Below are 24,196 nucleotides of genomic sequence, written 5' to 3' on the forward strand. Positions count from 1 at the left end.
CAGGGTCAGAGGCACCATGCCTCTGAATATCAGTCACTTGGGAACAACAGCAGGAGGGGACAATTGCACTCAATCTGGATGAGGGGAGGAGGTAATTTTCACCAATTCTTCCTTTCTCCTGTAACCCCTATCATAATCCCCCATACTTTTTGGAGGGTCTCCTAACTCTTCAGAGCAGGTTTTAGGAGAGCACAGGAAGCTGCAGAACAAAAGAGGAATTGGCAAAAATTATCTCCACCATCATCCAAGAGTACATTTGAAAATTCATGGAAACTCTGGAGCCAACTTTCTATGTTTAATTGTGATTTGGCTGAGATTCAAGAGACTGAATGTATATCTCAGGTTGTAACTGCCTTTGGTAGTCATGGATCCTCCCAGAAACATGGCACCCAAGGCTTTTTGTTTTTGTAATTAAAGAAGTTTCTTGCTGCCCCAATTCTCTAGGGAAAAAAGCTTTGTATTTTTTTAAAAAAACAATTCTGTATTTAACTTGCCTAACTTCCTTTATCAACTGATCTGCAGTGTAATTAGTTTCATTTCTATTTTTCTAGCTGAATACAGTGAATCTTGCTGATGCAGCCCTAAAAAATGAAGCACTGCAGTCAAGAGAAAATATTCACTGTCAGTATATGTACTGTAATGATAAGTATGACAGACACTTCTTCTCTCTTTCCACAGTGATGGGTCCAAATTATGCAGCATCTTGACATTTGAGTAATTATTACTTCCACAGTCCTACTGAAAACTGCCCTGAGCCATGTTTGAATCTTTTGTTCATAAGTCTATTGATTTCAAAATATTTATTTCTCGTTGCTTCATTACTGTATTGTATACAAGCATCTAGCACACAGTATGAAATCCCTCGCATGTAAAACTAGGCAGCCAACAGTTTATCACTCCATCTGCTCTGCTGTGATAGGCCAACCCCACCAGGCCTCCTCTCCCTCAGCTGACATCTGAGGGCAGCTATTCCATCAGACTGCCTCACTGGGGGGAGATAGGAAGCAGGGCAGGGCCCTCCTGCACCTGAATTGTTTCAGCTGGCTATTATAGAAACAGCTGTTTTGTATTTTTTGCTGTAAACTGCCCCGAGATCTTTGGATGAAGGGTGGTATACAAATTCAATAAATAAAAATAATAGTAAAGGTAAGGGTAAAGGGACCCCTGACCATTAGGTCCAGTCGTGACTGACTCTGGGGTTGCGGCGCTCATGGCCAGCATGACTAAGCCGCTTCTGGCGAACCAGAGCAGTGCACGGAAACGCCGTTTACCTTCCCACCGGAGCAGTACCTATTTATCTACTTGCACTGGCATGCTTTCGAACTGCTAGGTTGGCAGGAGCAGGGACTGTGCAACAGGAGCTCACCCCGTCCTGGGGATTCGCACCGCCGACCTTCTGATTGGCAAGTCCTAGGCTCTGTGGTTTAACCCACAGCGCCACCTGTGTCCCTTTAAAAGAAAATAGAAAAAGTAGAAGATAATAATTATAGTGTGTGTGCAATTAAGAAAGGGAACATAGAGTCACCGCTAATAACGAGGGGAGAAGAAAACTATCAAACAAGCTCCCCATGGACTGCCCGCCCCAATGAATCACTGAGAAAGAAAAATAGTGTTCCTGCCAAACAGCAACCTCTCCTCGGTCCCTGGACAAGAACCACCGAAAGAAGAGAATCCTGTAGGCACAACTGAGGCCTAGCTTCCCTCACAGCTTGTTTTAATTGGGGGAGAGGGGAATTCATTGTGTTGCTCTAAAGGGTACTGTGCTCGAAAGGGTACTATGACACCTGCCATCAGCAGCAAATGACATTCACCCACACACCTCACAGGGTATAACATACCCTCCAACATTTCTGCGATGAAAATAGGGACGCCTTGGGAAAAGCAAGACATTCTGGGATCAAAGCAGAAACTGGGACAGCTTCTGTGAATCCAAGACTGTCCCTGGAAAATAGGGGCACTTTGAGAGTCTGGTATAATAGAAGCTACAGTCTCACTTGATCTGGTTTGTGTGATGTTGCTGCCTCCAGAGAATGCGGAGGACCTAAGAAAAAATGGCTGACCGCTGTACAATGGCCACCCATCCTTCTCTTATCTCTACCCCCTCCAGGGACCAAAATAAAAAGGGGGGAAGCATGGGAACAATTGCTTTCCTTGAATTCCCTCACACGTCCTCATCCTGAAGAAAATTTAAGCGGGGAAACGACAGGGCACACAGAAAACCTTGACACCTGGGGGACACACCCCATTTTAAGAGAAAGAGGTATACTAGGAAACTAACAAATAAAAACCAGCAACACTCACAGTCTCATTAACATAGCTGTCAACGTTTTCCTTTTTTTAAGTGAAATTCCCTTATTCCAAATAGGATTCCTCGCAAGAAAAGGGAAAAGTTGACAGCTATGCTCATTAACCATTATCAAACTCACAATCTCATTAACCACATAGCTAAGATTTTTTCACCGGAGATGAAAAAAGACCCGACCTATACCGACTGAGGCAGGGAAGATCTGGAGGGTAGGATGACCGCTTCCTCTGGAGAAGCAGGCAAAGCTTCAAGACCCTGCCTGTCACATCCAGAGGGAGGACATCATCCTATATGCAAAATGTCCTCCAAGGCAATCAGGTTAATAAGCATTTGGGTGAAATAAAGAGAAAGTAATACAGTATATGACAAAATAATAAAAACTGGTATATAAGATTTTTTTCTCCTCCAGTTTGATATTCAGCACAAAGAAAAATTGTCAGTAGGTTTAAGATATATTTTCCTAAAATAACATGATCATTTTCAAAGATTTTAACTTCATTTATTAATTCTTGTTGCTTATAAATGTTACTAGCAAATTCTGACGTTCTTATTTGTTTATTCTTTTGTAGGTGAAAGTATTAATGACTGGCAATGGATTATCTTGGATGGGCCAGTAGACCCAGTTTGGATAGAAAATTTAAATTCTGTGCTAGATGACTCCAGAGTGTTATGCCTTCCTAATAGTGAAAGAATCTACTTATCACCAGCAATCAGAATGATATTTGAAGTGGACAGCCTCTCTCAGGCCAGCCCTGCTACTGTTAGTAGATGTGCTATGGTTTACGTGGTAGGTTTTTTAAATAACGTTTTTACTCATATGATATTTCATACTTTCTTTTAACATTCTCAGCAAAGATGGAAAGTGAAATAAGTGAAGTTGTCCTGAAGACAATTAGCAGAGACAGGAGGGGTAGTCGCTGCTCATGGCACGATTTGCAGACTGGAAGTGCACCAATTATTCTAGGCTATCATCATGCAGGGTATCGAGAAATTTTACCTCTTTGTCACGACTATAACACATATGTAGCCAATCTATGGGTGGATAGTTGAATTCCCCTGTTATTACAACATGTATTTTGGATACTTCCTTGATTTCATTCTTCATCTCAATATTTCCCTGAGCATTTTGATCAGGGGGATGATAGCCCAATAGACCTGTTATTTCTTTTAATGCCCTGGTTAAATAATTGCCTTGATCTCTCTCAAGATCATAGATTCCCCACTTGGAATCCCCATTGGGTATAATATGCTTCTTTTAAATCTACGGGGGGTGGCACCCAGGGAGAGGAAGTTTAATTGTGCAGACAAAAATTATTGGGCTAATGGAACTACTTTGTCTGATGCGGCCCTGAGTATCAAATTGCTGGAACAATGTATGTTCTGTATTAAACATTTTATGTTTTGTTTATTTAGTATTTTCTTGTATTTTTCTCTTTTTTGCCTGTTTTTCAATATTTTATTGAAAACTTTTGAATTATAAAGAAATAAAGTGATATAAAGAAAAAGAAGAAAAAGAAAAGGCCCAAAAATGTTAGCATTTTCTTCTTGTACAAGTTGAAAAACTTAAAGAGTAAGCATTTTAAAAACTAGCATCCTTTGCCAATGCCAACCGAAGATATCATCCTTAATGGAAGCCGTTTCAAACATTGCAACTTTCTACATGGACATCTGTTCCCATGTAGAAAATCTGTATAGCACATTTTCCCCAAGACATAGAACAGATAGCTGATCTGTATCATAGTAGGAAAACGTATGTGCATGTTTCATATTTCACAAGCAGAATCTAAATATAAAGAACGTAAATATGCAGAAGCAATGTAGAAACAATTCTGAAAATCTGTTCATTTGTTTTATTGTAGGATCCAGTTGATCTGGGATGGGAACCATATGTCAGTACATGGTTAGAAGGCTTTTCTGAACTATTGGCACAAAATGATATTGAGTACTTATCAAGTTTGTTTCACTCAAGTGTAAAAAAAGGGATGAACTTTCTGAATGAACGTAAGAAAATGCAACCATTCCCTATACATCAGATGGGGATTGTAATGAATATCTGCAGAATTCTTGATTCATTTCTTCAAATAATGATGCAAAAGGATACATTACAACTGCGTAAGTGAATGCATTACAAGTCTATTTTTTAGTGATATGATAAATGTATAAGAAGTATAATAGAAAGTGTTCTGTGTGTCATTCTGTAATTCTTGCTTTTCAGCATGTGGTCTGTGGGACCACTGATGTCTCTTTGCCCTTAATATCAAAGGCATTTGGAGAAACCTCGTTCCTCCAACACAGAATATTGAGGCATTGATGGGTCAAATAATTTTAGAGACACGTCCAACTTGCACACCACAGAAAACAATTAGTACTTGGTGTGAATATTTGTAGCTCAGCAATGGTTTAGGATGAGCTGGTTTAGGCTCCAAGTGGAAAATATGCTTGTAATTAAAGTGTAAAATCAATTGTGTAGGAAATTATGATTTGTTTGGAAGGCACCTATGCTAACCACTATACCACCAACACAAGGAAATTATGATTTTTTTGAAGCTATAGTTTTATATTGGACTTCTTTCTGAATGGGCCAAATGCGTAATGTGATTTGTTATATTAAAGCCGAAAGAAGAATACGAAGCTCAATTACTTTGCCACCAACAATGATGAAAGCATCTCGTAGGATATCAGATGTAGGCAGCGAAATAGTCCCATCTTTGTTGAAGAAAAGGTGAGTGAGCCTTGTGTGCACTTGCTAGATTATCAAAATGCGATGAAATCCTTGTATTTAAAACTATATCCTCAAAAGACAGATAGGAAACACTGGATCTAACTACTGAATTTATTTTTATGCATGATGCATCATACTGTATTTTTTGCTCTATAAGTCTCACCTTTTCCCTCCTAAAAAGTAAGGGGAAATGTGTGTGCGTCTTATGGAGTGAATGCAGGCTGCGTAGCTATCACAGAAGCTTTCACTGCGCAGCAATCCCTCTTGCTGTTCTGGCTTCTGAGATTCATTTTTTTTTTTCTTGTTTTCTTCCTCCAAAAATTAGGTGCGTCTTGTGGTCTGGTGCATCTTACAGAGCGAAAAATACAGCAACTTTTTAGTGTGGCAGGACCTACACTTTGGAATGCCTTGCCTATTGCTATCAAGCAGGCGCCTTCACTGTATTCTTTTTGGTGACTGCTAAAAACATCATTGTTTAGACAAGCCTACCCAGATGTTTATAAAGTTGATGTTCTTTATAAAGTTAATTTGTTTTCTTCTATTGTTGTTTTAACTATACTATTTTTGTATCCTGACCTTCCTCAAAGGAGCACAGAGCATTGCTAGTTACTAAATCAAATATTGTGCTTATTATTATTATTATTATTATTATTAGGGTTTTTTCCCCTCATTACTTCCAGGCCAGAGCAGATATGGTTTTGGGAGAAGCAACCTAATAATATGATGATAATGTTGGGGAAACTTTATATATTTGCATTTACCTGGGCTGTTGGAGGAATTCTAAAACGAGAGGAAGAACATGAGGGTGAGACTCTAATTGGTATATACACCAGCCACGATGATCTTGTGAATGTAACCCAAGACTTCAATTACCTTGTTCGTGAGATATTTGAAAGACAACCACCAGCTAGTAAGCTTTTCTGTTTTTACAATATACTAATCAGATAGAATACATTCTAAATTTATTCAATTCAGCTTTAAAGACTAATGGAATAGTGGAATTGGAAATGGCCCAAGACCACTGTGGTGAAGCTGCAGTTATAACCCTGCTTACATTTAAGTACATGGTTGGGATTACAGTGGTACCTCGGGTTACATACGCTTCAGGTTACATACGCTTCAGGTTACATACACTTCCGGTTACAGACTGAAATAGTGCACCAGAAATACAGCACCAGAAATAGTGCTTCAGGTTAAGAACTTTGCTTCAGGATGAGAACAGAAATTTTGCTCCGGCGGCACAGCAGCAGCAGGAGGCCCCATTAGCTAATGTGGTGCTTCAGGTTAAGAACAGTTTCAGGTTAAGTACGGACCTCCGGAACGAATTAAGTACTTAACCTGAGGTACCACTGTGCAGCCTAAGATTCACATTTGAACAATTATCATCATCTCCTGCTAATGCATCTTTACAGTTACTGTGCATTACTGCTCTTTGATTCAGTATAAATGGATCATCTATACACTGTGCTAAAGGTGTCTTTGCCACCATAGCAGAGAACACTGTCTGATATGTGGAAGTGGACTATTAGTAATGCAATTAACATCTAGTCTACCTGGACAATGCTGGAATACTTCTAGCATTAATGCCATGTGGTTGAACACATGAAACAGCTGTATCCTATTGTTCCATTTAGCCCAATATTATCAACACTAAGTGGCAACAGCTTCTTCCCTTGCCCTTCTACTGGAGAACCTTTGGCAGGTACCCAGGGTTTCTCTGGGAGGAAGGGTGAGGTAGAAATTTAAATTTTTTAGTAAAAAAATGAACAATAATCAATAAATTTAATAAAGAACTAAATTAGCTGGAAATGTTGGTAACTGCTCCTGGGAACAGCTACATGCAAAACTCTGCAGATTAACTAGTTTAAACATGACTGAATAACTGTGTTTGAAACCTGAATGCATCTTACCTGTTAACGCTCATAGAACTGTTTACCCAACTAACATTTCATTTTGTGGCAATTCTATGACACAGCTATATCAGCTATATGTTTCACAGCAGATACAACACTTTAATTTGTTTGTAACATATTGTTCCCCTCCCTGACTTTCAGATATTCAGTTTCCATCTGACAACAAAACTGTTTTTGATTATTTTGTGGATTTACGAACGGGAGAATTTGAACCATGGGCAAATTTAGTTCCTAGCACACAGTTTCTTATTCAGAAGGGTAAGAATGTTGTTGTTGTATTTTAGTATAATGTTCCTGAAAGAATCATTTTGTTTAGTAAAATTTAAGGCTGAGATATACACTAAAATTGTGAAGTATTTTTTCATTGTAAGACACATTGTACATACAGGGACGCAGTATATATATGTTTAAATCAAATAAACACCTGAGTACATTACCCATAGAATATTTATTGAAAAATTGGTTACCTCAATACGTTTTTCTAATGGTAAAATTATCTCCATGAATCAAGAGTTTACTTAATGGTCCTATTCATAGGTGCCAACTTGAACAAAATATTGGGGGGACCCGCCTGTCCCCCTTACTTCTCTCTCTCTCCACACGTCTGTAGAGTACACCTTCTTCTGACATGCACAACTGGGTTCAGGCCTCCCTTCTCACCTCTCGCCACCCTCCACCTGCACGCAATGCCCACTAGGGGGGAGGTAGTTGCCAAGGGAGGGAGATGCCAACTTGCAGAAAATATTGTGGAGGGGGCTAAATATTTTGGGGGGTGGAAAGGACCAGGGCTCCATAGAGTTGGCACCTATGGTCCTGCTACAAAATGTTCCACATACTTTTGCCCAATTCATACATAACACTACATATATGAACAGAGGGCTCCAAGTGGATTGTGCTGTGTGCTCTGCAGCCTGGATCCCAATCTACCTTTCGATCACTGCTGATTCAGACAATCATATTAATATTTCTTAAATTTAAGATAACAAGACAATATTTCAAATAATTGAAATAAATGTTTTTATTTTATTTTAAAATTAGAAACTGCAGGTAGCTCAAATCCTGACAAAGCAGAAAAAGACGAAGAAAAGAAATGTGAGCTTTCTACATTTATTCCCAACATTGATACAATTCGGCACCATTTCCTAATGAGCCTTCTTTTACTGAATAAACATCCAGTATTAATAATAGGTAAGATTCTCAAGTACTGTAAAACAGAATAGGTATTGTTGAATGCCACCCCAATCTCTAAGCAGTGCAAGATTCCATTGGTCCCAGAGTTCTTGTTTCCTTTTGGAAATGAGGCATTGCCTGATGTGTTAGACCAATGACAATTTGATACAGCTCCACGCTTGTCATGGAGGCCATGAAGTCCTGACCTGATTTGAATTGTTATATATTTCCAGATAATCATGAAATGCTAAGATACTTATAGAATATTCATATGTAACATACTTTCTAAAACATTTTTTTAAAAAAATTCACAGGTCCTCACATGTTCATAAAGGGTGTTAGATTACTGTTGTTTCAGCCTGTCAGCAGTAGACCAATTACCAATTACTGGTGGCAGATTTGGGGCTCTCAAATTTCAATGGCGTCTTGTGCAACACTAAAATTCTGTGTGGGTCCCTCCTCTCACACTTTGTTCTCCAGCATTGTTGTGGCGCCCCCCTGTGGCGCAGCACCCAGTGCTGCTGAACCAGTTGTGCTACTCCAAAACCTCCTCTGCAGTTAATTTCTGGGCTAATCAAGTCTTTTAATTTTAAATCTTAAACTGGCATGGATTTCCATATCTCTTGGAGTGAATCTGCTTCTCCATACCCTTCACTTACTGAGGCCCTTGGTGTATTCCACCCTGCCTTCCTCCAAAAGTTCAGGGCAGTGTAGGGTTCTGTCTCCCCACACTCAATTTGAAGTGAATTTTATGGCTGAATAGAGTTTTCAACCTGGGTCTCCCTGCTTGTAGTCTTGATGCTGTTAACTATTATACTACACTGCGTCATTCCTCAGGTGGCAATAGGACCACATTTTTGTTTTTGCAAGCGGTTCCTGAATGCTGTTTATTGTGTGTGATCGGTATCCTCTGCTGTTTCCATGATTTTGTTGCTGATTATGTAAATGTTTAATAGTGATTTTTATCTTTTTGTTTCTGTTGCCTTGAGCACGTCCATGGAAAAAGCTATGGACAAATAAATAAAACAACCTATTTGTTATATTTAGGAGACCCTGGTAGTGGAAAGACTACCATGATTGAGAGCATGCTTCAAAAACTGCAGAGACAAGGTGGATTAAGTATAAGAATGGGAACTCTTTTAGGAGATGTCTTTTATTACAGAGAAACAACAAAAACCAGGTAATATCTGAAGTTTAAAATGGATATCAGGTGTCCTCTTTCGGACAGGACAAGCCTCTTTTGAACTGTCAATATCCTTACTTGCCCTCTAAAATACTGATATTCTGAACGCAATGTGCTGCATACATTTTGTGTATATTTTAAAGTTCTATTAAGCTGCTGGAGCCCCAAGAGCAGGCTGGCTGGCTTTGTTACTGGTAGTGGTAGAAGCAACTCAGCATTTTGTCAGGGCCGGGGGAGGAGGAAGAATGCAAGAGGTGGAGTGGGCCACCAGCTTTCAGCACATGTGGGCACAGCTATTTACCTTTTCTTTAGATTGTATTCTGGAGGGATAGATAGGTGGTAGGCACATAAACACCTGCTCCACACATGACCTTTCATGTGAGAAACTTGCTAAAACTTTTATTTTTCCCATAACCATTTATTTCTCAAATACACAGGGCAAGAAATCAGGATTTTAAAGGTGCCACAGAGAGCCTCAGTAAAGGAGGGAGGGAGTTTAATGCTCGGGTTGTCTCTCTCCTGCACTCTGATAGCATACATTTTTAATCTGGCGAGAAGGAAAGGGCGCAAACAAGAGAAAATGTTTGTTCAGTCATGCTAACTTGGTAATAACTCTAGGATCAGATTGGATAGCGCAAGATGAAAAAGGTGGGGTGGGATTTTTTGTGTAGTAGGGGAATGAGCTGTGTTCTGGTTATGCCATTTGCTCTGGAAACTTCCCCTCCCTTTCTAATTGTAAGGTTGTGGGGCCAGCCAGACTGGTACAGTTGTGCCATCTGTGGTGAGAGAATTATATTCCCCACAACATGAAGACACTTTCTTTTACAGTGGTACCTCGGGTTACATACGCTTCAGGTTACATACGCTTCAGGTTACAGACTCCTCTAACCCAGAAATAGTACCTCGGATTAAGAACTTTGCTTCAGGATGAGAACAGAAACTGTGCTCCGGTGGCACGGCGGCAGCAGGAGGCCCCATTAGCTAAAGTGGTGCTTCATGTTAAGAACAGTTTCAGGTTAAGAACGGACCTCCGGAACGAATTAAGTACTTAACCCGAGGTACCACTGTATTAGCACCTTACTTTAGGACTTCACTTACCTTTTCGTCCCTCTGCAGCTCCTGTGCCTCTCCCCACCACCATAGAAGTCTGCTCTGGAGCAGATTTGAGAGCAAAGGAGCTATAGGGAGGAAAAGAGGAAGGCAAAGTTCCATCTTCTCAATTTGTGTGGCATATCTTTCCCATTAGAAATAACCGGTTAAGTTTTGTTTTGTAGTACTGTGCCAGTACTGATTAGAATTTACACCTTGCATTTTTTCATTTGTGTGGGTGTGTGTTCTTTTACCTAGCTTGATGAGATCTGGACTTCGTTCTTCTGGGAAAACACCACACACTTCAGCTAGAGAGATATGTATGATGACATTGATTGTTATATAAATTAATACAATACAATACAATACAGTATCTTTATTGCCATTGTCCCATACAGAACAATGAAATTCTCCCACCATTCAGGTTCAGATTTTTTGTTGGTTTTAAAGATATCATGCTGCACCTTCAATAATGTTTGGAGCAAATGGCACAATTTAATAAGGCAATGAAATTGCTTGTGGTGCAGAAGTAAAATAGGTTGTATTGATGACATTCCCTTAGTGATTGGTTGCCATACTGCTCCTAAAAATGGAATTGATGGAGAGTTGGGGAGTACTGAAGGCATTTGTTGTTTATCTGCAAGATACTTTTATTGAGTACATTTTAGTTCCTGGGGCGTTGTATCCAATGGAATGAGTGTTCACCTTGTCGCGACACACTAGACAGCAGCAAAGATTTGTGGGAAGTAGGCTGGACTCCCTCAGTTTTTCCTCCTGTCTATACACAGACAGTACGTTCCTCCCAACTCTCCTGACTCAACTAGGTTTTTTACTAGTTTCTGAACCTCCGATTTCCCTTATTGTCATTTTAGTTTTACAGTTGTTTGTTTGTCTGTGCATTGTGGTTTTTTCACAAAAAAACCCTTTTCTGTTGCTCTTTGTTTTGTCCTTCCACTTATTTGCTTCCCCAGCCTATCCAAAAAAGCATCTTACTTCCATTTTACCTCAGTCCCAGACTCACAATACAGAGCAGGCCTCAGCTCCTAAAAGTGCTTCCTTCCACTCAGTCGAATGGTAAGATTATACCGTTACCTGCTGGTGAGGCCCAGGTTGACGCTTTATCAGAATCTGAGCCAGAATTTATAGGTTTTACTGAGGAACAGGGACAAGACCATCATGATCCTTCTCCAGCCACTCAAGGTGCTCTACCCGCCATTTCTCAAACCTTTCCAGCCTCATTGATTGAGCAGTTGAAGTAAGCCCTTATTGTTTCATTGTCCTCTGAACTGCATTTAAACTTACCTCCAAAGAAGCAGCCTAGGTCAAAGGAAGCAACTCATTCTGCCACCCACGGGAGGCAGTTGGATCTTAGGGACTCTTCCTCTAGCCCCTTTAACTCTATGGGAGAAGAGGCTAAGGTTTCCTTTTCCTTCCTCTCCATCCTCTTTGCTAGAAGCAGAAGTTGATGATAATTGGAGTGATGGTTCTGTTCAAGACAAATCATTTGCGCCAGCTTGTATCACACAGAGAAGCTTCCAGAACCTTCTTGAATCAATTAGCATAGAAAATATTTCTACACTTTAAACCAATACTTTCTGTACCAAGAAATGCAAAACTGACACTCCCATCCCATTGAGAACCCAGCATTATTTGGGTCAGAGCCCTAAGAATAATCTTAGCTCTAATTTCTTTTAATTTCTCATCCAATAATTGCTGTAAGATGCCAACAGTCAATGGAATGTTTTTTGCCATATTGAATGTTCTTGGTCTTATTGGCAATTCAATCTGTACCTTAAAATATTCAATCCCCCATCTCCACTTTAAGATCTTCACAGCATAATCTCTTATCAAAGCACATTCCTTTCCCACAAAGTCAGTATGAAGTAGTAAAATTACTTTCAGTTCCAGTGCAACATTTCCATTAGGAAAACAGAAAATTAAAAATAAAGCATTCAGAGAATGGCCCTTGACCATTTTAAACTTTCTTGGTTCAAAGAATTAGAGTGTATTTTTAGTTCAGCTTTTTATGATCGGCTCTCCAGGAGTCAGAAAGTAGCTCACTCACCAGAAGTAAATTTTCACAGGCAGACAGAGAAACCTTCAAATTTGTGAATTACAGTGGTACCTCGGGTTACAGACACTTCAGGTTACAGACTCTGCTAACCCAGAAATAGTACCTCGGGTTAATAACTTTGCTTCAGCATAAGAACAGAAATCACACGGTGGCAGCAGGAGGCCCCATTAGCTAAAGTGGTGTCTCGGTTAAGAACAGTTTCAGGTTAAGAACGGACCTCCAGAACGAATTAAGTTATTAACCCGAGGTACCACTGTATATCTGTCTCAGGTATAGTTGAAGATAGTTAGAGAAAGGGAGGTTTTGCCCATTAGAACTCTTATGTGGCTTTTGGACACAATATTGGTTTCTCTGCTCTTAGTCACTCACCTTTGCCAGTGTTCTGAGGTGCTGATAGCTTCTTAGTCTCCCAATGTAGGCAACAGCTTTTGCAGAGCACCAGAGGTTAAATATCCTGTTCACTCTTATCATATCCGAGTTCACTCAATTCAATAGCCAAGATTTATGGCCTGGCTATCATCAATCACCACATAATCATCTGTGTTGGCAAGCTGCTGACGGAAGACGATCAGTCCACCATTTTCCTCCATCAGAAGTCCAGAGAAGTAAAACTTTCAGATGATAACTGTTTCAGTTTACATATTGATTTGGAAAGTGCAGATTCGGCAGGTTCAAATTAAAATATGAGCTGAACAAATCCTTCCCACATCCCTAGCTGTAAAGGTCTTTAAAGAACAAAAGTAGCATTTATATTTTGACTAAAAATTAATTGGAGGAAGGTTTGCAGGGGCAGATATTATGGTAGGAGGGCTTACCATTCAACAAGGTAGTTTGAGATTTTCTCTTATTCTTAAAATAAAGCTAAGATGTTGTGCAGAAATATGTATTAAAACATTCTGTATATATTGTGCTCACTTTCAGCTCCAATGTAAAACATTCGGATTAATGATTGCTAGTACCTCTTCAGTCAGATGAATTGATGTTTAGTAGTAGGAAAATTATTTTATTGTTGAAGTCATCCAATCTTGTTGCTTTATAGATAAAAATGTTAAAACCCTCAATTAAGAATTAAGTTGAAAATATCCTTATAGTCAGAAAACTAACAAGTAATGTATTTGACCTGTTAATGCTTTTCATTGGCAAATAGAATAAAAATAGCATACTGTGATAGGTTAGAAAGGTGCTGTTTATTAATCCTGTAGGGTTCTAACTGTTAATTTTGTATTAGTGTCAACCCTGAGCTCGCCAAGAGAAGAGCCTGATCTGGAAGAAACATGTACAAGTGGTACTATTATTTCTACGCTGCAGTTGAATGCTCATACCAGTGCTGCCCAAACAAAGGCTTTGATTCTTCAGAAATTAATACTAAAAAGTAAAGATATCCTGGGTGCTCCACAATTTAAACAGGTAAGAAGTAGGTGAAGATCTTTTGGGGAAGTTTATTAAAAATATACTATGAATAATTCATTATATTATATGTTATATGACAACTAGGTCTGGATGATATATTGATATATTGTCCAAAACCAGTTTGAAGTCCGTGTTGTGATAACGGTTTCATAATTTTTAACCTGGCAATATATTGTGAATCATGGGGTGGGTGGGTGTATGCTATGCAAAAATAATGATGCGAGAAAAACCATACAGCCAAGCCAGTGCCTCTACGTATATCACAATGTTTAGCTGGTGATATATCGTGACGTTGAAGACCAAGTATCACTCGGGCCTAATGACAAGTAGAAATTGACAACCAAAAAATCTGTACATCCGCTCTCCCTAACAGGCATAGAACAGGCATACTGTACCACTCTTTGAAGTGTGAGAGCCTTTATTTTGAGGTTACGTGTATTTTCCTCTGTTTTTCTTTCTCACGTTGTTTCCTCCTCTTCTTGTTCTAGCATGTACATATTTGGGATTGTCTGGGTGGTTGTTTCAAAAGGAAAAGGAAACCTTTTTAATTTCTCAAATTCCCCAAACCATCTTCTTACTATATAATGCTAAAGACTTGGTTTTCAGGCTAGCTCCCAGCACCAAAGCTGAGTACTTGCCTTGCACAAGGGCAGAGAACTGGCACAGTAAAGGAGAAAGAGGTTCTTTGTCCTCCCTCTTTCTTGACTTTGAATCGGTTTATGGTTTACTGCAGTGGTTCCCAATTAGCTAATTACTGAGGACCCTCGATATTTTTCAAAAGCTAAGCCACAGACCCCCTACTTTTTTTGGGGGGGGGGAGATAACTCTATGGTAGTTACTTCTGCAAAGCAATTTTTTTGAACAAAATGGGGGGTAGCCCCTAATAAACAGATAATTTCAGGTATACTAAAAATAACAGACCATAAAATGTGTGATATTACCATGCAAAAATGACCCAAAAAACAAAAAACGTTGGTGGGGAGGCAAGGGAAGGGGCCCTAATTGGGAACCACTGGTTTACTGCAAATTCAGGATGGAGTCAAAGAGGCTCTGCTGATCGATGAACAACTACCTTGTGTCTAACACCGCCTCCTAAGAGCCATCCTTTTTTGATATCACAAAGAATATGGCATACTGGAGAAGGAGTGCTCTGGAGAAATTGGCTCAATTGCTGCTATCTGTAGTAAATGCCAAATCTCCTCCCACACTACTGCTTGTTTCACTGGAGAGTTGGATATTGTCAAAAGGGTAAGCTAATTCCCAGAAGACTTCAGTTCCATCTGTAATTTATGTTGAATCGAATTCAGTAAACTTGATTCTGAGGGTGAAATTCTTTTGAAATAAATTTCTTTGTAGTCACACCTCAACTTCTCTTTTGATGCACATAACAAAAAGAAAGAAAGATTTACTTCTGTTTATCACTCTGATACAGCAATATGCTTCTGTACCCACAGGCTGGATGAGAATTCTGTGTGTAAAAATGTCCATATACGCAATTCCCAAGGATGACTCTCTCCATTTACTCACAGTAACATCCGCAACTTATATTGACATCTATTAGGTGAACTGCACAGTTAAAATACCACGCTAACAGTGCTCACCCCATTATGGATGTGCCACTAGTAAGATTACATAAAGATGCAACCCACTCAGTCTCATGGGCAAAGGTTACAAATACTATTGGAAGTAGCAAAGGAGCAAGCACACACTCCAGGCAACATATTATGCAGGCAAGGCTTTGTCAATCACTTATTTGGCAAGCTGTGGAGTGCACATTCAATAACTTTTGTTAATCTCTTGTGATAATGTGTCTCATCTACAATAATAATTTTATTCTAAGGTTTTACTGTTTATTGATGATCTGAATGCACCTATAGCAGAGGAGTATGGGTCCCAGCCACCACTTGAGCTAATTAGACAGTTTCTTGACCTAGGAGGTTTTTATGACACGGAGCAGCTTACATGGAAGGTACTGTGTAAATATGAAATTCTTTATGGAATTTTCATTATTTCTATTTCTTGTTACAAGTTATTAAATTTATTAAATGTACAGAATAATTTATATAATACACAGTAAAAATAATCTAATATCCCATAGTATCCCATAATAATTTTACTATAATTTTTTTATAGTATCCCATAATAATTTTATAGTTAACTTATAATTAAATATTACAACCATTTCAAATAATGTAACATCATTTCAGCAGTAAGAAAGCATCAAATACTTCAATTGTTAAACCTTTGTTTCATAAATGTTGTAAAAAGGGATGATGATTTTTACTCCTCAAACAGTGCATACAGATAATTCCAATTCTATGTTTTTGGAATAAATTATGAACAAAAGAACACCAATGGATCAGGCCAAAAGCTCATCTAGTATATTATCCTGTTCTCACAGTGGCTAACCAGATACCTATGGGAAGCCTACAAACAAACTTGAGTATCACTGCATTCTTCATACTCCTGTTCCCCAGAAACAGATTTGCAAAGGCATAGTGACTGAAATACTAACTAGGTGTCATCAATAGCTTTATCCTCCATAATAATGTTTAACCCCCTTTTAAAGTCATGCATGTTGCTGACCTCACTACATTTTGTTGTAGTAGAGAATTTCACAGTTTAACTACGTATTCTGTGAAGAAGTATCATCTGAAATACACCTTAACACGTTCAGGGAATATGCCCTTCCAGAGCAGCAAAAGGAGATTTTGCTGTTGTGGTAGGAAAACTTTTTTCCACAGGAAACAGGATGTTGTTGATCTGGTACAGCTTGCCTAATTTTAAAAAAAAAAACAAAAACAGAATAGACATGGGCACAGTGAGAGTAGCTTAAATGTTAACTAGGTGGTAGAGTACCCCCATAAGGTACTCAGGAGGGAGCAACAAATATGAGCTGGGATCTTTTCCAGAAAAGGAGTAGTATTTGGAAACTAAAATAAAATGCAACTTGACTTATTGAAGACTGTTCCACAGAAAGGAGTAATTGCAGGGGGAATGAGGAGTGAGATGCCGGCAAGCCACAAGAGATTGTGTTGGCCTTGTTTAAAATATTTTGATTCAGGCTTTTACTTTCTTGCCTTCCCCTCACAGAATGTCCAGGATGTTGCTATGGTTGCCACTTGTACAAGTGAAGGAAGTAATGAGATTAGTGCTCGTCTTCTGTCATGTTTCTGCACATTAGTTTTGCCTGTAACTTCTTTACAATCCTTACAACGTATTTTCCAGGTAATATGGTAATGCAGGAATCATTTAACGACTCTTAAAAAAATCAACCAAAACTGTCAAAAATATATATGAAATATAAATGTTTTCCTCTACAATCTACCTCATAAATAGGGATGTTGGAAAGTGCCGTAATCCATTCAAATATTCATCCTTTCATCTGGTATTTTCTGTTCCACTACAGTTTATTTTGCAGCAGTCCTCCATTTTGTCATCTGCTGATGACAAAACTTTCTGACAGTAAGAGCTGTTCAACAGTGGAACAGTCTCCTTCGGGAGGTTATGGATTCTCCTTCCTTGGAGGTGTTTAAGCAGAGGTTGGATGGCCATCTATCACGTATGACCTAGTTGATATTTGTGCATTGCAGGGGGTTGGACTAGAAGACCCTTGGGGTCCCTTCCAACTCTACAATTCTGTGATTCCATGATGCAGAAATATGCATATTTCCCCTCAATATCATAGCACACAATAGTCACACATACTGTATCTCGGTCATAAACAAATATGTACTTCATAATTTAACATATTTATTATTTATTTCAAGTGAGCATTTTGCGGAAAATGTTTAAAAGTTACATATTTTGTTTCTTGTAGGTGCGACTAGGAGCATACTTACATATCAAGAGATTCATGGCTGAAGTTCAGAAATGCAAGGATAATTTAACATGCGCCTCTATTGCTGTGTACTATAGAATGCTTCATAAAGTGCGTCCAACTCCAGTTAAATGCCATTACACGTTTAATCTACGGGATCTTTTTAAGGTCTGTTAAGATGACAGATTGTTTAGACTTATCATAAACATGCTTTGCAATTTGTTGGCCTGGACTTTTGCAAATGTAGCTTAGGGATCGTACACATCCAGGGATGTGTGAGGCAAAGTTGTAACAAAAAGAGGAATGTAATATTAGTTATAATTAGGCAAAATGTGACAACAGGATGGGAAATGTAGAAAAAGTGTGATACATTTTATTGTAACTTAACCAGTAAGTAGGTCTGGTGGGATCGGGGGACCATGTACTGTATATACAGTGGTGCCTCGCAAGACGAAATTAATCCGTTCCGCGAGTCTCTTTGTCTAGTGGTTTTTTCGTCTTGCGAAGCAACCCTATTACCGGATTAGCGCTATTAGCGCTATTAGCGGTTTAGCGGCTATTAGCGGCTATTAGTGGCTATTAAAGGCTTAAGGGATTAGCGGATTAGCTGCTAAAAGGCTATTAGCAGCTTAGCGCCTTAGAAAAAGGGGGTGGGGAGCGAAAAACCCCCTCAAGAATCGCATGACATTTTCGTCTTGCGAAGCAAGCCCATAAAGAAATTCGTCCTGTGAAGCACCTCTGAAAACGGAAAACCCTTTCGTCTAGCGGGTTTTCTGTCTTGCGAGGCATTCATCTTGCGGGGCACCACTGTATGTATATTGTTTTGCTGTTTATCCCTGCCTCCACAACCCCCCTCCCTTTCCCATGTTATTTGTCCTGTTTAATCTTATATTGAAAAATGCACAAGTACATACACAATTTCTGTGGGTTAAGGAAGGGTTAACTGGGTTGGGTTATGATCACACAGTATGACAAAGGCAGGAGATTGGTAAATAAGCTGTGATTGGCAAATAGTCCCTGACAGCTGCTTCTTCATACATTAATGGTATTGATTAGATTATTAATGAACAAACAACAAATTCATATGCCATGTAAAATGGAAGTTGTCCTCAATATGTTGGTCTGGCTGAGGTCCTTATGCTACCAGTCTGACAATGAAAATATGACTTATTTATTTTATTCATTCCTGAAAAGTATACCCTGCCCTTCAATGCCCAATCAGCATTCCTAGGGCAGCTACAAAAATAAAAAGTATAAATAAAACAATGAAGTAGCATTGAATAGTATAAAACTTAAATCAATACAAATGGACAGGAACTTACAAGAAATTAAAAAAATATTGTGAATCAAGCTGTAGTCCCCCCCAAAATAAGTTTCTTTTGAAATTGTTAACAGGTACTTGAAGGATTGCTCCAAGCTCACAAGTCTGTCATTGTCTCCAAAGAATCAATAGTGTTGCTATTTGTACATGAATGCACCCGGGTTTTCCATGATCGCCTGATTGATTCTCCAGAACGGGAAGCTTTCTTTCAAATTCTATCAAATGAGGTCAATAACTATTTCAAGGTAAGTGTGTATCTCTGTGTGTGTCACATTGCTTATTGGGTGTTTTACAACAAATACTTTTGTAGATTTTAAAATTTTTGTTTGCTTATTTATTTATTATGTATTAAAATGTATATCTAACCTTTATCTGATAGAGTAGATGACTTTCCTGTTAGAAATGACATCCTAGTTGGAGACAAGCAGGGTCTTCATAGCGTTTTTACAACCTCTCCAGGGGGAGGAGTTATCTCATTTCCCCAGATCTACCCTGCCCACAGCTGGAATGGTGGGATCTCTCTTTTTCTCTTCAATTTTGTGAGACAATTGGCCTTTATTACAGGTGATTTTTCTTTCTCGTTGTTCCTCTCCATCTTCATTTACCTTCTCTGAGTGTCTGTATTTGTTTAGTGCTGTTCTCCTGTTTGTTTGATTGTTTGATTGATTGATTGATTGATTGATTGATTGCCTGCCTGTCTTCCCTGGTTCCCCTCTGCTGTGCCCACCATTTTTGTGTGTCCCTTCCCTATTGTCCTGATTACAGCTGGGAAGAAGTAGGGGGTGTTGCTGTGAGCCTAGCTGGGCTGTGGGGTTCTGGAGATGATTGCTTAAGTGTGATTGGGCCAGGAACTTGGCACTTCCCACTTCTCTCCCACAATGCAGGATTGCCATTTTATTCATTTTCTGATAGGTTTCCCCCCCTGGCTCCAACAACTCCTAGGAATCAAGTTTCTGCACCACTCTGGTCCAAGCGGGACCTTGGTCGTTCCCATCTTTACTTGGTCTGGCTGTGTTTTCCGTGCTTGCGTTGCTGGATGCTGGCAGCGAGTCGGAGCAGTAGCTGCACTTCATCATAGTTGTGCTTGCAGTTTTACTGCTCATTTTGCCTGCTAGCATTAGACAACTGCCGTGCAGTGCAATGGCCTCTCCTCTTCTGGGGGATCTCACCCCTGACATAGGTACAGAGGAAGAGGTATATGAGGAACCAGTTGTGTTGGGAAATAACTGGGGAAGACCAAGTTAGTCCTGAAACCGCATGTGTGTAGGGAACTGCAAAAGGAAAAATGGCTGACAACCTGAATTCAAAAGCACAGGGCTTGACTCATTTTCTAATCAGAAGAGGCCCTGTTGTTGTTGTTTAGTCGTTTAGTCGTGTCCGACTCTTCGTGACCCCATGGACCAGAACACGCCAGGCCCTAGCAGGGTTTAAAACTTTAAAAACCGCAGTGTTTGCAAAGCGTAGGAAATAGAGGTTGTTATCCCTTAAAATGTCCCATTATTAAGCACTCACTTTTGTGCTCCCCTGCCTCTACTCTCAGAGTGAATTGACCACAACGTTAAGCAAGTTTAACGCTTTACTTAAAGTAATCAGAGGTCTCACTTTCATTGTTCAGTGCTATGGCTGAAACAGCACGGGCAATGTATCCTTGGTTACAAAATACAGAAGTTAGTCTCAAACAAGTGGTCTGAGTCTGGAGACCCAGCCTTAGATATTACATGGTTACATGGTTCAAAGAGGAAAGAGTGAGAGAAAAGAACAGGAAACAACTGTTGCTTCCTCTTTCCCTGAAGGTGAAGAGGTGTGACCTTGTTGAGCTCTAGAAATTTACAGCTCTGTGGTTCTTAACTCCTTCATTTACTAACTAGTGTAGATAGGCATTGTTAGGTTTGAGGGCAAAATCTCCCACAAGCTGTTTCTTCTAAAGGGTCCAGGCATATTGTTGCTTCTGGTTTCTTTTCTGAAAAGGTAGGGTTGAGTATTGATTTTCCACCTGATTTTGCATACTTTAGCCAAGTTATGACATTCTGAACTCTACTAAAATATGTTTTATGGCTATATCACATATATACACTGACACACAAGGTTATCTTCTCCCAAACACAGTATGTATTCATTGTATTTCCATGGTATGCATCAAGATGGCAGCATCTGTTAGCATCCTCAACGCATATCATTGATGGAGTTTAATAACATAACATATTATAATATCAAAGATCAATGATTAGTATTTCCTGCCTGCAGCTTGCCTTAACTTAAGAAGCACCCCCATTCCTCCCTCAGTGTATACCGGTATATCTGTGCCTTGCATTGTCAGATATGGCTTGCCTCACTGCTTTTGCAACTAGACTCATTTCTGTACATGAATTTCTAGTTCCTCTTTTCTACTAGCACATATGCAATTGCTTAGTATTGTGTCTGTTGATATACCATTGTCTGAAAAGCCTTATTGGTAAACTCAAACCCTTACCTCACCTTGAATGAACAGAAAGGTCCTAATTTCCATTAGTGAAATACTGGCCTGTATAAAATCTTTGACAGATGTAAGGGCCAGGTGACTAAATGACTGGGCGATCAAAGAAGGGATCATACAGAATCCACAAGCCATGCTGGGAAAAGCACAATTGCTGCCTATTATTGTGTAAAATAATTAGGCTATTTTTATAGATTCCCTGGACAAAAGATCAGTTGATGGAAGAACCGCCCCTATTTGTGGATTTTCTGGATTCAAACCAGCCTGTACACAAGAGAGTCTACAGAAACGTCACCAACAAGACACATCTACTTTGGGTCCTAGAAGAGCAGTGCATTAAAATGCAGGGAGTAAGCCCTCAGGTAAATCTGAAGACCTACAAGTGGTTACAATGAGGTGGATCATGGGTGGCCCTATTCTGGCAACAAGGAGCAATTCCATTGCTGCTGCTGCTTGTACATTTATCCATTTCTCTGTTTCAGGTATTATTCCTACTCCTGATGCAGATAAGTAACAAGGAATGGGGCTTATAATCATATATTCCCAGTCTTCCTCCATGGGTAGACCTCTATTGGGTCTGCATGAGTACAGATGTAAGCAGAGAATAGGGGGCTGTAAGAAGGCGTTTTTACTTCCACTCTGTATTCATCAGATGCAGCACTGTTTCTGCTTTGCTTCAGTTGGCCTTTTGCCAAAAATGACATTTGTCTCCCTGTCTGCCATGATGAAATTATGTAACTTAATGAATTTACATGACAGAAATTGTGTACATTATACTGTATTGTGATTACATTATTCTACACCATTCATTTTGATGCAAATGAAACACAGTGAAAATGGTGGAAAACATAATCAGGCAGAGGGCCTTCTCAGTAGTGGCGCCTGCCCTGTGGAACGCCCTCCCATCAGATGTCAAGGAAATAAACAACCACCTGACTTTTAGAAGACATCTGAAGGCAACCCTGTATCGGGAAATTTTTAATGTCTAATGTTTTACAATTTTTTATGTGTTGTATGCTGCCCAGAGTGGGGAAACACAGCCAGATGGACAGAGAATAATAATAATAATAACATTAATAATTAATATTATTGTGATGGTGATGTATGGACTGAAAGCAGCACTGGTGAATAGTGCTCACTGGATTGATCATTATTGATTTCCATGGGATGAATAAAAGAAATGGGCAATATCTACTCCCAATTCCATTTTTGTCATAATTCTCCAATACCCCTATCAGAGAGCAAAGGTACAGATTAGAAATAGGAATAATTCATTTCACAAAGGTAACATTTGCACAGGCATTTTCATGAAATGGCTGTTCACTGCACACTTGATTTATATTTTAAATCCCCATCTAAAAAAACTTATGTTTATCCCCACTCCATTTGCATAGACTATTCTGGGACCATTGCATTGTTGTGAGACTTGCATATTACCTTGTTTAGATGTGCAGGCGAATTTGCAAGTTATATGTGTAATCATGGAAGTGTATACTTTTTTTGTTGGGGGGGGGGTTCTTTTGTTTGGAGATTCCTGCATGCCACAGTGACAGCAAGGAAGAGAAGGAGCAGAGCCAAGAGCTTTGCAGGTGTCCAATAAGCCTATGTCTGATGCTTAATAATTATGAATAGAATAAGATCCTTATAAGTACACTAACTTAACTATAACAAGATGTTTAAAATTTATGCTCCTTGTTTTCTTAGGGTATTTCCATGGTATTTTTTAAAGAAGCAATACAACATATAACAAGGGCAGCAAGGATTTTTCGACAAGATGGTAGTCACATGACATTGGTAAGAAAAAATGCTTATAGTTTCATTTTTAATTATAATATGTAAAATTCCAGTGACAGTGACAGCTGAGGGATTCATTACATAGCCTAAGCCTTCATTTCTATGCACAAACATAGAATTAAATCACTTTTAATCTAGTGAGGCTTCTGAATTATTTTGTTTTATTCATTTATTTTGTTACATTTATACCCCACATTTATTCCATCAAGGTACTCAAGATCATATGCATCAGATTCCCAGGATGTCTTAATTCAGCCACTGATGAGCTCTACTTAGTTTCATCAAGGTGCCTTTGGCAAATGCTGTGACAAATATTTGCTGGCTTTTTATTTACTTTTGTTTCCATTTAATTTTGTTTTCTCTAAATTCACCACGCACATCCTAAAAACCTACTCAAATCCTATGATTTCCACAAGTTTGATTTAACGGAGCCAACTTTTCTGGTTTCAAGTTAGACTGTTTTTCCTCCCTGCAGGTTGGTCATGGTGGAACTGGGAAGGTAACCTGTGCATCCTTAGCCTGTTACTTATCTGCATGCAGCCTCTACAGGTTATCTATTTCCCGTAATTACACCTATGGAAATTTTAGAGAAGATCTGAAAGAAGTTTGTAAGCAGGCAGGTGTGGAAGGCAGGAGGACTGTTTTTCTCATCACAGAATCTGATATTATTCAGGTAATCCTTTCTAATATATGTATTGGACTTGGAATATATGCATAAAGTTTATTGCACACTTGTTATGATTGTCCATTTCCTAATCATAGTATATTTAGGTAGTTTCCATATTGCTTTACCTGAATATTTGGCTCACATCACAATTTCTTCTGTTAGATAGTGTTGTCACGTTGTGCTGGACGAGTTTTGCTTGTTGATACAAAAGGATTTGGACCAAGTGCTTGGCATGCTTTGCTCTGCTCTGTGGCC

General features: G+C 39.2%; 1 protein-coding gene across 2 annotated transcripts in view; it reads left to right on the forward strand.

The window, feature by feature from the left end:
- Positions 1-24,196, forward strand: part of DNAH14 (dynein axonemal heavy chain 14) — a 126,794-nt gene that overhangs the window by 61,029 nt on the left and 41,569 nt on the right. For both annotated transcript variants that reach the window (XM_083434374.1, XM_083434375.1), the window contains exons 40-56: positions 552-621; positions 2,875-3,092; positions 4,165-4,417; positions 4,919-5,027; positions 5,708-5,937; positions 7,082-7,198; positions 7,979-8,128; positions 9,158-9,290; positions 10,641-10,702; positions 13,685-13,863; positions 15,707-15,835; positions 16,960-17,094; positions 17,687-17,854; positions 19,082-19,252; positions 21,675-21,842; positions 23,185-23,274; positions 23,750-23,947. In XM_083434374.1, the coding sequence (XP_083290500.1) occupies positions 552-621; positions 2,875-3,092; positions 4,165-4,417; positions 4,919-5,027; positions 5,708-5,937; positions 7,082-7,198; positions 7,979-8,128; positions 9,158-9,290; positions 10,641-10,702; positions 13,685-13,863; positions 15,707-15,835; positions 16,960-17,094; positions 17,687-17,854; positions 19,082-19,252; positions 21,675-21,842; positions 23,185-23,274; positions 23,750-23,947 (2,580 nt within the window). The remainder of the gene's footprint in view (positions 1-551; positions 622-2,874; positions 3,093-4,164; positions 4,418-4,918; positions 5,028-5,707; positions 5,938-7,081; positions 7,199-7,978; positions 8,129-9,157; positions 9,291-10,640; positions 10,703-13,684; positions 13,864-15,706; positions 15,836-16,959; positions 17,095-17,686; positions 17,855-19,081; positions 19,253-21,674; positions 21,843-23,184; positions 23,275-23,749; positions 23,948-24,196) is intronic.

This window comes from Podarcis tiliguerta (assembly GCF_965153285.1).
Source record: "Podarcis tiliguerta genome assembly, chromosome: 3".
Taxonomy (NCBI): domain Eukaryota; kingdom Metazoa; phylum Chordata; class Lepidosauria; order Squamata; family Lacertidae; genus Podarcis; species Podarcis tiliguerta.